Source organism: Myxocyprinus asiaticus, chromosome 4 (assembly GCF_019703515.2).
Source record: "Myxocyprinus asiaticus isolate MX2 ecotype Aquarium Trade chromosome 4, UBuf_Myxa_2, whole genome shotgun sequence".
Classification (NCBI taxonomy): Eukaryota; Metazoa; Chordata; class Actinopteri; order Cypriniformes; family Catostomidae; genus Myxocyprinus; species Myxocyprinus asiaticus.
Window position 1 is genome coordinate 31736230 of NC_059347.1, and position 14745 is coordinate 31750974.

The 14745-nt window shown below is 35.1% G+C and overlaps 1 protein-coding gene across 2 annotated transcripts; it reads right to left on the reverse strand.

Annotated features, from left to right (window-relative positions):
• Positions 1-1030: 1030 nt before the first annotated feature.
• Positions 1031-7375, reverse strand: LOC127433051 (uncharacterized). Of its 2 annotated transcripts, XM_051684678.1 has the most exons (6): positions 7313-7375; positions 7009-7102; positions 4885-5002; positions 4417-4617; positions 4124-4317; positions 1031-1545 (listed from the first exon to the last, which is right to left on the reverse strand). In XM_051684678.1, exons 3-6 carry the CDS (start codon positions 4925-4927, stop codon positions 1444-1446), a joined length of 540 nt encoding a protein of 179 aa, XP_051540638.1. In that variant the 5' UTR covers positions 4928-5002; positions 7009-7102; positions 7313-7375; the 3' UTR covers positions 1031-1443. The 2 variants fall into 2 exon arrangements, with proteins under 2 accessions (XP_051540638.1, XP_051540648.1); XM_051684688.1 differs by lacking the exons at positions 7009-7102; positions 7313-7375 and adding an exon at positions 5208-6634.
• Between the last annotated feature and the right edge of the window lie 7370 nt (positions 7376-14745).

The following is a 14745-nucleotide window of genomic DNA, read 5'->3' on the forward strand; positions in this document are numbered from 1 at the left end:
TCGCTTTCAAATTACGTCACTTAAAGCGTGTTTGCGTCACTCAAGGCTGTGTTACGTCACTTTCCACCCCATGTGGTCCAAATCACTCCAAACCGGTGGTGATCGTTTGTGCCGGTTTGTGCTGTTAAAAGAAACACTGTAACTATTTCCCTTCCTTAGATATAGCAAGAAACTTTTCGGGAGCAGTGACGTCACTCTCCACCCCATGTCGTCCAAATCGCTCCGAACCGGTGCCGTTCGTTTGGCTAACATGTAAAAAATGTTATGGCACAAAAGCAGACATTGCTCTTTCATTAAGTTTTTCTTTACATTTGTTGAGCTGTAGAGGGCGCTAAGAACCAAGATCAATACAGACAAAAATTCCTAATGTTCATGCACGAAAAATAAATAAATAAATAAAACATTTATGGAAAAAATATGAAGTTGATTACTCCCTCACGACTAACGCGTTACCTCTAAATGAGCAAAATGGTCTGTACCTATTATTACCTACAATATTATTATTTTATTAAATTTGAAATTATTCATTACATTTTAATTATACTCAATTTATTATCGCCTCTGTGTCAAAGTGTGTTCTCGTAAGAATAATGCAGAGGCTGGGACAGACTTCCAGTATCGCATCTGTTTATAAAGGTGCGATCTAACCTCGCTCCCGATCAGGTTTGAGCTTATAGACCTGTTACCATGACAGCAACACCGAGCTGTTCTTCGAAGGACGTAACAATCAGGATCGGGTCAAATCGTCATCAATGAAATCCAGATAACTCTCTAATAAGCATACGAAGAACAGGCCCCTTGGCTTTTTTTGTGGTCTGTAGCATACTGATGGATCAAGACAATTCATGTGAAAATTGATGATAAAACAAGATTGTTTCGATAAAAAAAAATTTTTTTTTTAAATAAATAAATAAAATAGTGGGGCAAAAGGCCTCAAGAATGTGCAGAAATGTTCACTATATACAACTACTCATAAAGTAAGATATTTTTGAGTAACATAATTTATGTAAAGTAACCACTTCAGCATATGTACTGTTTTTCTGTTTATTCCAAACACATTTGGCATTTCATAACATCTAATTTTTATGACTATTCATGGCTATTTTTCTGCTCTTAGTAATTGATACATGTATATTTTGTTACAATACAATGTTATACAATGTTAGTACACCCACATTTGAATTTTCATGAGACTGGATTTGAATTATGTAACATGAATTGTAAAGAGTAACACATAGGCCTACTGGAAAGAGAGATGATGAACCAATCAGCTTTACTAATAACAACATTATTAGCTAAATGGAGCCACAGTAAATAGGAGAGACACTACACAATACTGATATTGAAGTTATCTTAGGCTTTTTAGCAGAAAAGAACTGGCTTTCTTTCTTGATCCACTTCTCTATGTGTTGGGCAGAGTCATCAGAGCTCTTATTTTGCTAGTTATATAATTCTGTGCATGATGTAGATGGTCAAGAGACAGCCAGAGGCCAACAAGATGCCTCGCCAGTTCTTGATAAAAAACAGCACCCAACTCTCCATCTCCTGAGAAACAAAGACAGAAAAAGAAAAACAACATGAAGGAGAAAAACAGGATGTGGTTTGGAGAAGACTACAAATAGAATGTCTACGGCTGCATCCAAAAGTTGATAAATGCTGCCTTCGAAGGCTGTAGTCTTTCTAGCAAGTCAGTCCACTGGCAGCCATCTTTGGAATGCCCCCGTGAAGCTGTTTCCGGTCATGATTGTGTAGCTCCTATCTACTTTAATGGGGAACTGAAATTTCCAAAACGGTTGGTCAAGATTACGATCAAAGAACATATTTCAAATCAGCAGTAAAATCTGACAACGCTGGTATCATAAATTGCGCTTCTTTATCTCAAATATGCAAAATTTTATTTTCCTGGCTTGTATAACTAATGCGCATGCACGTTCTTGAGTTGACTGACAGACGATGTCTGTATCTAAAAGGTGATTGGCACTTTTACCTGTAAGGAGGCAGTATAGAGTTACCACGGAAACGGGAACACGTCCTCAAATGACAACAGAGGACCAAATTGACAAATGCAAAACTCTTGTCTCTGGCTGTCATTTATTGCAATCACGTTTGAGGACATGTTACCATTTCCATGGCAACTCTGCTCACTACTGCCCACACCCTGGGTGTGTCTCAATCAGCTCCCTATGTCGTGAATCAGTGGGTGCTTCTCATATTCTAAATTGTGCATCCTCATTTCCTCGTTCCTCTGTCCTCAAACCCGTGACCTGGAAACTGATCAAAGTCCGCCATCATTAAGGATGTACCAACTCTCTAAATGCACCGCATGGATCGAGAATGGAGGAAGCTTATCAAGGACGCTTGAGGAAGGAAGAACAGGAGCATCCTATGTGGAAGGCTTTTTGGTCAAAGCACCTAACGCACATATAAATTCTCCTCCCCCTCCACATCTCGCACAACAATTTAATTAATGTTTCACCTTTGCAGTTTAAATAAACCATAATTGTCACTTACTTCAACAGTGCATCTTGGATTATTTTGGATTTACTATGAATATATGAATAAATAAAAGTTTCAATGACATAAAGGCAAGCACGCCGAGGTACTGCAGGTGCGCAAAAACGCACTCTGAAGTGACGTGCAAGTGAACAAGGACATTTCATTTTACATGTCTTGCTTCAATTCCTCTGTCCTCGTTTACTTTCCTTCATCCTTTCCTCATTTCCTAAGAGGGTGGAGTTAGGAAGCGAGGAAAGGAAGCAAAGAAAGGAAACAAGTACGCACAATTTCAGAAATGAGAAGCACCCAGTATATTGTGAATTTGACAGTAAACGGGTCTATTTTGCACAGCACGCGCTGGTTCTACTACTGCAAATAACACAATAAATGGTTTAGAACATTCGTGTCGACGCGTCCAGTGTAGACAGGGTGTTTGGTAGTGTCATAGAAAGAATGCAGCTCAAAGATTCAATGCACTACCACTAAACACGTTAAAGTAATCAATAAACAGTGCTGGGTAAATTAATTTTTTAATTGTAATCTGGTACTGATTACAAATTACATGGCTAAAAATCTTAGTACTGTAATCTCTTGGATTACATTTTTAAATCTAATCTGATTGCTTTTAGATTACTTTTGACCTGATTCTTGTTTATTTGATGTCATGCATTGAGTAGGATGAGTTTGGACCAATTTTTGTAATTTTGCTTGTTAAGGAAATTATATAAATTATTAAGGAAAATTACTTAATGGATCAAAATATGAGAAGAATTAGAGGGATCAATAAATTATGAACAATTTACTGCCTGATTAATATGTAATCATGTTATCCATAAAAAGAAACTTTAATCTGATTACAAGTATTTATAAATGTAATTTAATATAATTACAAGAACATGATTTTTGTAATCTGATGACGTAATCCAGATTACATGTAACTACCCAGCAAATTTTGCATAAATATATAGATAGATATATACAGGAAATAAATATCATAGAAATAAATTATTTTAAAATCTTAATGTGACTCATATTTGGAGGGGCCATATATATATATATATATATATATATATATATATATATATAAAACATGCGCTTTCGGTTATAGGATCACTGTGGGATTGCACTTGACCACATTAAATGAGAGGTGTAAATGCAATCCAGCTAAAGAATATCCAGATACTATCCGGATATGAAGCATACTGTATGTTAATGCAAGGTGTAAATGGGGCCTTATAGTATTAGTTATTGTTAACACACTGAGTTATCACTTATATCACATTAAAGGACATGCTCTCACAATTAGTCTACTTCACTGTTACGCCCCCATGTGGCCCCATTTACACCTTGAATTAACATGCGCTTTTGGTTATAGGATCGCTGTGGGATTGCACTTGACCACATTAAATGACAGGTGTCAATGCAATCCAGCTAAAGAATATCCAGATACTATCCGGATATGAAACATACTGTATATTAATGCAAGGTGCAAATGGGACCTTACAGTATAAGTTATTGTTAACATACTGAGTTTTCACTTATATCACATTAAAGGATATGCTCTCACAATTAGTCTTCTTCACACACATCTCAATGAACTTAAAATAAAGTTGAGTTAAGAAGTTACCTGTTGTTTGAAATGCTTTGCAATAATGGTGAATGCCTCATTATTGATGTCACAATTCAATAACCCCATGTCTTCATGGAACAGACAGTCCACTGTTAATGTATTTCTCCTGTTTATAAACCTGCTGCTGCCTGGTATGATTATATTGGAGTCATATGTGTGATGGAGCACAATGAAAATAGCTGGTTTGGATGCTGTTTTAAAGGCAAAATAAAGTGGTCAAAAATGTGTTATATTTTAATTAATGAAAATCCAGCAACTTGCAATTCTGTCTGTTACAATTCCAAAGTTACCTGAACATTTATTAAGTTCATTCAGTGCAGATTCCATGTCAGTTCCTGCCCTTGAGACTATGGGGCAGAAAACCAGAATCATATCACACTGCCCTTCTGTCTGCACCTGCTTTAAACCAGGTCTTAGATATTGGAGATAATTTAAAATCTTCTTGTGTGCATTGCATGAGTTCCCAGTTTCAATTATGAAGTAGTTGTTTCCTTCAAAATGAAGAAGTGAAGAATACTGTGTATTAGTTTCAAATAATAGCATTAAAACAGCATTTTGTTGACTTTTTTGGACTTCTGTAAAGAACTGTTGAAACAGAAATTCACTAATTAAATCTAAGATTTACTTATAAAACTTCTTGTAAAAACTTGTAATGGATAATGGTTTCCCTAAAATGGTTTCTTTGAAGTCAAAAAAGAAAGAAAAAAAGAAAGAAAAAAAGCTTTAGTTCAACAAGTAATTTAATAATCGAAAATCACCTTGAATGATTTCCTCTTCTGAATGTAATTGTTCTTGGTTCATTTTTCTCTCTTTCTGTTCTTCGTCTTGATCAAACTGTCTTTTGTGCTTCTTATCTTACTGTTGATTAGTCTTGTCCTGAAACAAATTCAATTTCACTCTTGATTATAGCTTGTTGGTTTGATTTTATACTTTTTATAAGGTACCCGATCAATTACAATCAAAAATCAAATTTGGTGCGAAAATACAGTATGTTTGGTATTTAAAGATTACTCAGTTCAGTTTAATGTTAATTTGTATGTATTTTTATGTGTTGTCTTGGACTTACAGCACTTGGACTTACATGGATGCAGAATCATTCAAACTCAATCATTTTCAGTTACTGGTCCCATATTAGAAATTCAGTATGCACAGTCATCCATGATTCATTTAATCCATGAAAGTGTCCAGTATCAGGGCAGTTACTTCGGGATAGGGATGGGCGATACCACTTATTTTCTTTTCGATCCGATACCAAGTACTTTTAGGCCAGTATCGCCGATATCAATACAAATACCGATACCTCTAATAAATTTAATTTTTACGAATTCTTTGGATAAAAATAGTACCTTAAATTATTACTTACATTTTTTTATTTATTTATGGGCCTAAACTGGAAAATTATTAGGCTGCTTTGTTTACCTTTTAAAAATGTATAAGTATAAGCAACATTTAAACCACAAAATTAACCATAGATATTATTATTTGGTTACTATTACTAAAACCAAGTTACAACTGGGATACTATTGTAATGCTGTAGCAAAACCATGGTTAATTGTATCAAAACCTTGGTTACTGCCAAAAAGAAGAAGAAAAAAAAAAAACATGGTTACTACAGTCGTGGTTAATACAGTCATGGTTAATACAATATTACTACAGAAAATCCATGGTAAGTTTTCATAAGGGTATCATTTATTAATGAGGATTAAAGATCATTATCAATGTTTTAACACCTCTAAATTTTAAATAAGCCTGTAAAAATGGTCACACAAGCCCATTATAATACGTCACATCTAGGTTTGTCATTACTTAGTGTGAATAACTCCAGATGCTGTTTTTCTCATTACCTCAGGAGAGCACTGCTCCCTCTTTGAACGAGTGCTATGACTGAAAGGGTGAGCGCTGTCTGACTGCTGGTGTATTTTAGCATTTCTGCGCGTCAAGATGAGCGGAAGAAAAAATAGTTCTGGTGCCATGCTCACAGAATTATTTTTTTTCCACTTCGAAGCTTATGAGATGCATTCATATTCATGTTATCTAAATAATAATATAACTAGTCTAGAAAAAAAAAAAAAAAAACCTTCATAATCGATATTTTTTATGTGAGGATCGATATTCTTGATACCACATCAGTATCGGAATTATCGATACTTTAGTATCGATCCGTCCATCCCTGCTTAGGGATAGTAAGCGAGTAGTATTCGGCTGGTCATCTGATTCTAACATGGCAGCCCCCATGAGGGGACCCTCTGATAGGCTATAATAAAATAGCTTTTCTAAGGTTACTGAGTCTTCATCTTATGTAAGTGGTCCTCATCATATATGTTTCCTATATACTGAATGTTGCACCTGATTCCAAAACTACAATGAATTTCTTTAGGAATAAAACTTTTTTAATAAGGAAAAGAAATGTGTGTTGGCTTTTGTAGTTTAACGAGCTGCTCTTTAATGCCCTCCTCCTACTGACATTGAAAACACCTCCTTTATTACTTTCACTTTCACTCTCAAACGAAACATTTAAAACACCTTTTCTACACCGGCAACATGAGGTGTCAGATATATATATATATATATATATATATATATATATATATATATATATATATATATATATATATTGTAATAATAAATGACAGTCAAAGTCGTATGATATTGTACCAAGTTCGTTTTGCCAAAGCTTTTAGTCATAGTTTAAATATGACGTTTGTTGTTAACATGGCATTCCACCATGAAACCTAGCAATATTTTATCACATTTTTATGTCAAGACAACATCTGACTCATACAGAGTACAAAAAACTCACACACACACACAAACACATACACACATATAAGACGAACACAGTAACGTTTAGCTCTAGCTTAAGGACTACATCTTCTACTCACTGTTCGTCGCTGTGTCTCTCGGAGTACAAAAATCCTTTCACTTTCAGTCTGTTTATCACGCCGCTGATATCATATTTTCACGTCGCATTCACTGCTGCACGCACGGTATATTTTGATGGAATACAAAATAATACTTCAACTGTTAGTTGCATTTTACAACATATTGATTTCAAGTAAGAATTTCAATAAATCATATAAAACATATTTTCACATCATCATACACACTTATATATGAAGTGTATAAAATTACAGTAACGGTTAAGAAAAATGCATGCATCATTTGAAGAGCTTAAACACAACACACTCTGCCTCATATATTCTTCTTCCTCAGACAAAGGCAACACAATTAGCACTAGGTGTCACCACTTGTCCTGATGACGTACTCGGTTGCATGTTCTGTTTAGAGTAAATTAACTGGTTTGAATCATGTAAAAAAAAACAAAAAAAATGTACACGTCTGAATCATCCTGATAATATTAAGCTACATCAACAAAACGCATTTTTAGAGACCAAGAGACAGGTCTGATAGAAGTAGCACCTTAAAGGGATCATTCACCCAAAAATGTAAATTTTCAAAAGCACCATAAAATGATCATAAAAGTAATCTCAGAAACCATATGAGTTTTGTGTAAGGAACAGACCCAGTCTTTATTCACCCCATCCACCGTAGCGGCCAAAAGTCTAAGAGTCTAAAAAAAAAAGTCTGATGCCAAATGTCATTGGCTCTTGTATGTCTTGTGACTGAAAGCAACATGACAAATTTTAGATTTATCTTTTAGAATTGAGATATAAATGATCACCTTCACAGATGTGATCAGAAGGAGATTTACAGTGATTAACAACTTTAAACAGGCAAGGTTCCTGAATTAAAGCACAAACGTTATACAATTGAGGGTGCTTTGATGTCCGTTACCTCAAGCACCCCCACAGAACCTGTGTTACAATATATTCAGTTCCTGAGATATTTGGTTCCAGTGGGCAGAGCATACATGAATATTCATGAATTATCCTGACATAGATGTTGAAGTGGAACTGAAAATGTTAGCGCACCACCGTCATGACTCAATTTCAACGTGTCTAAAGGATCATTTCGAAAAGGTAATTAAACGTTGACAAAGTTAGATTAAACTACAACAGTTTACATTTCTGTAACATATGATAATTTGTCAAAAGTTCTTTTGATAAGTCTGTGCGCTTTGCATTCTTGCACGAATTATTACTGCCACTTTAGGATACAGGAGAGCAAGCTTAAACCACTAAATCGCCCCGTAGCTTTTTAAATTCTTAATTGTGTTCTTCTGTTGTATATTATTAAATAATTTTTTGTAACAATGCATAGGTTGTGTAAAAATGTTCCACAAAGAGGTGTTTTATTAACAATTAATATGCTACTGTAATTGGCTGTCAGAAAACAAGAAATAAAAATAAAGTCTTAACACTTTATGGAAAATTTGCTTTACAAAGGATGTTTAAATATTTCATCTGGAAACAAGAAACAAGTTTCTGCCTTTATCATAGTTAACAACCAGAAAGCAATTCATGCGGGTCACTTATCAGTATATGCCATAATATAATTTTGCAACATAAAATGTTGATTTATGCTTTGTTCTTGTGGCACGTTTATTGTTATTATTATTATTACACATTATATAGTGTGCAGAGGCAAGTGTTCTCATGGGAATTGATGAAAAAAAAAAAAAAAGGAAACCAGGCCAGTAGCTACCACAAGAATATATTTGTTTTTAATTGGGATGATAGGAAATAGTACATATGTTATTATTACCAATATTATAAATGTTATGTTTTAGTTTTGCATTTGTGATGCACTTGTTTCTACAGAAGACAACAGATTTGTGTTTAGTATTCTGGTACAAATATAATTCCACAGAAGACACTGTGAGTGGACATTTTAGTGCATTAATATGAAAAATAATTTGGAATTTCAGTTTGCTTTAAAAAATTCAAATGTGTATTAACCTGACATGATCTTGTAAGAATAAATTCATACTCATGTGTTGTCAATGTCATTGTGTCTTTCAGATTGAATGTGAGAGCTGCAGTGGCTGGCACCACTGGCAATATGTTATCCAGGCAAATATGGAGGCTGTTTCATTTGTCCAGTGTGACAAGGCCATGTTTTAATAAACTATTTTCTGGGGCACTCGCTAATCTTGTGTTTAATTTCATAAAATATTTTTGAAGCTTTCATTATTTTACCAAGAAGAGCCAAGCTCAGTGTGACTGCTTCCTCAAATTATTAGGCTTTGGTAACATTGTTTCATGTGACTAATATTTACATCACTTATAATACAGAAGGCCGGAATTAGTGCAACATGCCTTTAGTGTGTGCAGCAGATGATTTTGTCATTGTACCTAGAGTATAGGCTAAACTTGAAAATAAGAAATGAGAAGAACACCTGTGAATGAGACTTGAGTATTGTTCTGGATCATGTATTTAACCATTTATTTAATGCTTTATTGCTTGCTAGTCACTATCAGTTATTTAACTAATCATGCAGTCTTTTAAATAGTTGCCCGCAAACATTCTGATACAGTTTTATTCAGTAAAGTGCAGTGCTTAAATTACCATCACAGCTAGACTACTGAAGCCATTGGAGCAGTGTTGTTAGAGATTCATGTAGATGTATGATATTTTCAAGCCAAGGTAGGTTATGAAAATGTTGTTAAATCACAGATAGATTATTTTAGTCGTTGTTGTTAATGATAACAACTGATAGAAATACGAAATTAAAGATATGAAAGAAAAACTACGCACGATAACTGTAGACTATTTGTATTTACTAAAGTTTGCTCTGTTGTACTCTAATTTTGCCTAATACCTACTTCAATAAATGCTGTATTCAGGAGCACAAAACTAATCAAAACATATATTGCATTTATAAACTGCAAACTGTTACGAAAATCTGAATATTGTAGTTATTACATACTTCGTTCGACGGTGAAACTTAAATACCTTTTCAAAATAATCCTTCAGACAAGTTAAACTTGAGTCATGACGGTGGTGCGCTAACATTTTCAGTTCCACTTCAGCAGGCATGTCAGGATAATTCATGAATATTCATGTATGCTCCAGCAACTGGAACAAAATACCTCTGGTGCTGAATATACAGGTGCATCTCAATAAATTAGAATGTCATGGAAAAGTTCATTTATTTCAGTAATTCAACTCAAATTGTGAAACTCATGTATTAAATAAATTCAGCGCTCACAGACTGAAGTAGTTTAAGTCTTTGGTTCTTTTAATTGTGATGATTTTGGCTCACATTTAACAAAAACCCACCAATTCACTATCTCAAAAAATTAGAATACATCATAAGACCAATAAAAAAAAACATTTTTAGTGAATTGTTGGCCTTCTGGAAAGTATGTTCATTTACTGTATATGTACTCAATACTTGGTAGGGGCTCCTTTTGCTTTAATTACTGCCTCAATTCGGCGTGGCATGGAGGTGATCAGTTTGTGGCACTGCTGAGGTGGTATGGAAGCCCAGGTTTCTTTGACAGTGGCCTTCAGCTCATCTGCATTTTTTGGTCTCTTGTTTCTCATTATCCTCTTGACAATACCCCATAGATTCTCTATGGGGTTCAGGTCTGGTGAGTTTGCTGGCCAGTCAAGCACACCAACACCATGGTCATTTAACCAACTTTTGGTGCTTTTGGCAGTGTGGGCAGGTGCCAAATCCTGCTGGAAAATGAAATCAGCATCTTTAAAAAGCTGGTCAGCAGAAGGAAGCATGAAGTGCTCCAAAATTTCTTGGTAAACGGGTGCAGTGACTTTGGTTTTCAAAAAACACAATGGACCAACACCAGCAGATGACATTGCACCCCAAATCATCACAGACTGTGGAAACTTAACACTGGACTTCAAGCAACTTGGGCTATGAGCTTCTCCACCCTTCCTCCAGACTCTAGGACCTTGGTTTCCAAATGAAATACAAAACTTGCTCTCATCTGAAAAGAGGACTTTGGACCACTGGGCAACAGTCCAGTTCTTCTTCTCCTTAGCCCAGGTAAGACGCCTCTGACATTGTCTGTGGTTCAGGAGTGGCTTAACAAGAGGAATACGACAACTGTAGCCAAATTCCTTGACACGTCTGTGTGTGGTGGCTCTTGATGCCTTGACCCCAGCCTCAGTCCATTCCTTGTGAAGTTCACCCAAATTCTTGAATCGATTTTGCTTAACAATCCTCATAAGGCTGTGGTTCTCTCGGTTGGTTGTGCATCTTTTTCTTCCACACTTTTTCCTTCCACTCAACTTTCTGTTAACATGCTTGAATACAGCACTCTGTGAACAGCCAGCTTCTTTGGCAATGAATGTTTGTGGCTTACCCTCCTTGTGAAGGGTGTCAATGATTGTCGTCTGGACAACTGTCAGATCAGCAGTCTTCCACATGATTGTGTAGCCTAGTGAACCAAACTGAGAGACCATTTTGAAGGCTCAGGAAACCTTTGCAGGTGTTTTGAGTTGATTAGCTGATTGGGATGTCACCATATTCTAATTTTTTGAGATAGTGAATTGGTGGGTTTTTGTTAAATGTGAGCCAAAATCATCACAATTAAAAGAACCACAGACTTAAACTACTTCAGTCTGTGTGCATTGAATTTATTTAATACACGAGTTTCACAATTTGAGTTGTATTACTGAAATAAATGAACTTTTCCACGACATTCTAATTTATTGAGATGCACCTGTATTGTAACACCTGTGTTGTGTCGAAGTCTGTTTCCCCGTCAGATTCTGTTTCCCCCTAGCCCCGCCCTCGTCCTAACGGCGTTCTCAAAAAAGCTCGCCCCCGAGACGCTGTGCTCGTACCACTGAGGCACTACGGAGAGCGCTAAGGCTCAAAACTAGAGTTTTGAACGAGTTTTATCTGTAGAATGTATTCAAGCAGTGAAAGGCAAATTTCATGACCGTCTAGTTATATTTTGAAAATGGGATAACAGAACGTATGTTTGTTGCATTTTTTATGTCTTTATGAACACAACCACCTACTGTTATTTTTATCAATAAATAATATTAGATTTGTGAGTTTTCATTTTGAATGTTGTAGACTTTTGGAATAAATGTGTGCTCACTCACGTAACTGTGATTTCATAAGCTAAATATGCGACCATTCTCACAAGGCACAATATCTGGACATATTGATCATATTTCTCTTTTTCGCCTTAGCCTAGCTTTTTATTCTTCTTCTTCTTCTTCTTCTTCTTCTTCTTCTTATTATTATTATTATTATTTAATGCAATTACGTGATTTGGCCACAAGAGAGCTCCGTTGTCCACTTTCGTTCAGATGTTTAATGTAAACTAAATCTGATGGTTTTCTGTCCCAACAAGTACACTTTCAACGCAATTTACTGAGAAAAGTTCAGAAGAAAATGTAGATAAAAAAATAACATCACACAAGTTTTTAGGGTTTATCTTTGTCTTAAAACCACCCCCTTTATAGCAGGGGGAACGCATCCTGACAACTGAGAACGTTACAGTCAGATACTGTTCCCCCTCTGTTCAATAAGAAAGAAAGCTCACACAAGTATTACATGGAATATTTTAATAACGTAAAAAAAAACAAAAACAACAATTGTGCATACTTACCTTTTAGAATATACAATACAGCTCACTTTAGTTGAAACCAGCATGGTAGCAGCTTGCCTTGCTGTCTAAATGTTTTTCACAAAAAATATAGATGGTGATAATTTGTTATATATCACTACAAATTTAGGTAAATACAAAACTAAATGGCAAAATGGACAATATTTAACACATTAAAAAAAAAAAAATTAAGAAAACAATATAACATGTAAATTGTGGGAATTAAAGAAATATTACAAATAAAACATATATAGCACCTTCTGGGAAGCTAATATGATAGATAATTAAGAATTTCGCTGTAAATGTCCGGATTCATTTGCCTTGAAGGACAAGAGGTAGAGTTAATGGAGAGTTTGGATATGCATCCACAGCACTATTTACATACTTTTCTGCTGCTTTTCCAGTTTTTCAACTTGACCGATGTCTCATTTAGGGTTCTCCTATGCAAATATTGAAACTGGGACTTAATTGGGGTGTTCGTAAGATATGATTAGGTGTGCTGACCTCACAAGCACGTGATGAATGAATATGATTTTTGTGACCTATCTAGCTTACATATTCTTAGATATAATAATTTATTTTATTTTTTTTTACATTTAGTTCATTGGCTGAAAGCAAATAGTCTCCCCAAGTGGCAAGCGATGAAGCACTGCATTAAAAAACACTATAATTCCTCAAGCTAATATTGGTGAAGGAATTAACATTGATGTTTACATTATAACGCAACTGTTAAAATGTTATTGCACTACAGATATCCTGTGATACCTGTGAAATATGTGTGTAGGAAGGCCAACGATAGAGGAGAAATTTCTGTGTAGCATGCTGAATCTCAGTGAGACATAAGAAAGGAACTAAAAGACCAAAAACAGACCAACAATTTATAAAGATTAATGTTTTTTACATACTTGTAATTTTGAGATTGATATTGCTTGTTTTTCATTGATTTTGAATGTTTGTTTTGAATTACTTTGATTTTTCCATATATATATATATATATATATATATATATATATATATATATATATATATATATAAATATTAATATTTTGGAATTTCAGTTTGCTTTACAAAATTATTTCCTCCTCTGCCTTCCAGGTGTGGCCTATTCGGACCTGGGCTTGACAAGCCCTCACTGACTGGTCTGTTGATTCCCATAGTTCTAATAACAGCCTGGTCTTCTCCTGCATGTAACCCAGGGTGATAGACTTTAATGGCAGTTGTAAGGCATTTCTTTCAAACAATGCTACATCTGAAAAATAACACGGAAAGCCCAGCCACTTCTGAATGTAACTGTTGGCCTTGGTGTCCATCCTTGCCACTGCCGCTGCAATGATCTCACACATCTTTAGTGGCCACATCAGTCGATGATACAATGTAAATTGGTAACACCATACCTTGTATTTGCCTGGGAGATGAAAATTGTCTATCTTATCCAAGCCCTCTTTCATCTGCTTCAGAACCAACCCTGCCATGTGTTTATCTGACAGATCTGCTGTGTATTCTCTCCCTAAACTTCATTATTACATTTATATTTTAGATTCTTTCAATACTTCTATATTGTATGTTTCAGCATCTTTCCAAATGTAGAAAAATGTACATGTAAATGTTACGTACAAATACTTATGAATAATAATGAGATCAAGTTTGCTCAAGGGTATGATAGTGATGGCATTTGGTTTCCATGTAATTTTAGGTATTGGTCTTTATTTAATATCATTTAAAGGTATGATCAGCACTGCATCAGTGTCTGTGGTCTATAAATGTCCTGCCATCTGGAGTCAACTGCCAAACTCTTACCATGTTATTTTCTTGTTTTCTTATCCCCAATAAGGAATTGTGTATGCAGGCAAATAAATGTCTAAATTTGGATTACATTACTAAACGTCTACAATTTAGAAGCAAATAAAAGTCACAGCGCAGTAATGCAGTTATCTTTATTGACATATCATGCATTTGTTTGCTTAGCCCTCTGCAGCTATCTGTAAGAAATCACAATAAAGGTGATGTATTTTTACTATTTTGTTTTGCAGCAAAAAGATGATAATGACCTCTATGTTGTGTTGTGTTGTGGCTGGTTGTGGTTTGCTGTAGATGTTATTTCGCTTCAGTATAACACATGGAAATTCC

Excerpts from the sequence above, each read along its gene's own strand:
- LOC127433051 (XM_051684678.1), bottom strand. The coding sequence starts at position 4,927 with ATGAACCAAGAACAATTACATTCAGAAGAGGAAATCATTCAAG. Across the intron at positions 4,618-4,884 it reads AGAAGAGGAAATCATTCAAG|GAAACAACTACTTCATAATT; the intron begins GTGATTTTCGAT and ends TTCATTTTGAAG. Across the intron at positions 1,546-4,123 it reads CAAAGCATTTCAAACAACAG|GAGATGGAGAGTTGGGTGCT; the intron begins GTAACTTCTTAA and ends TTTGTTTCTCAG.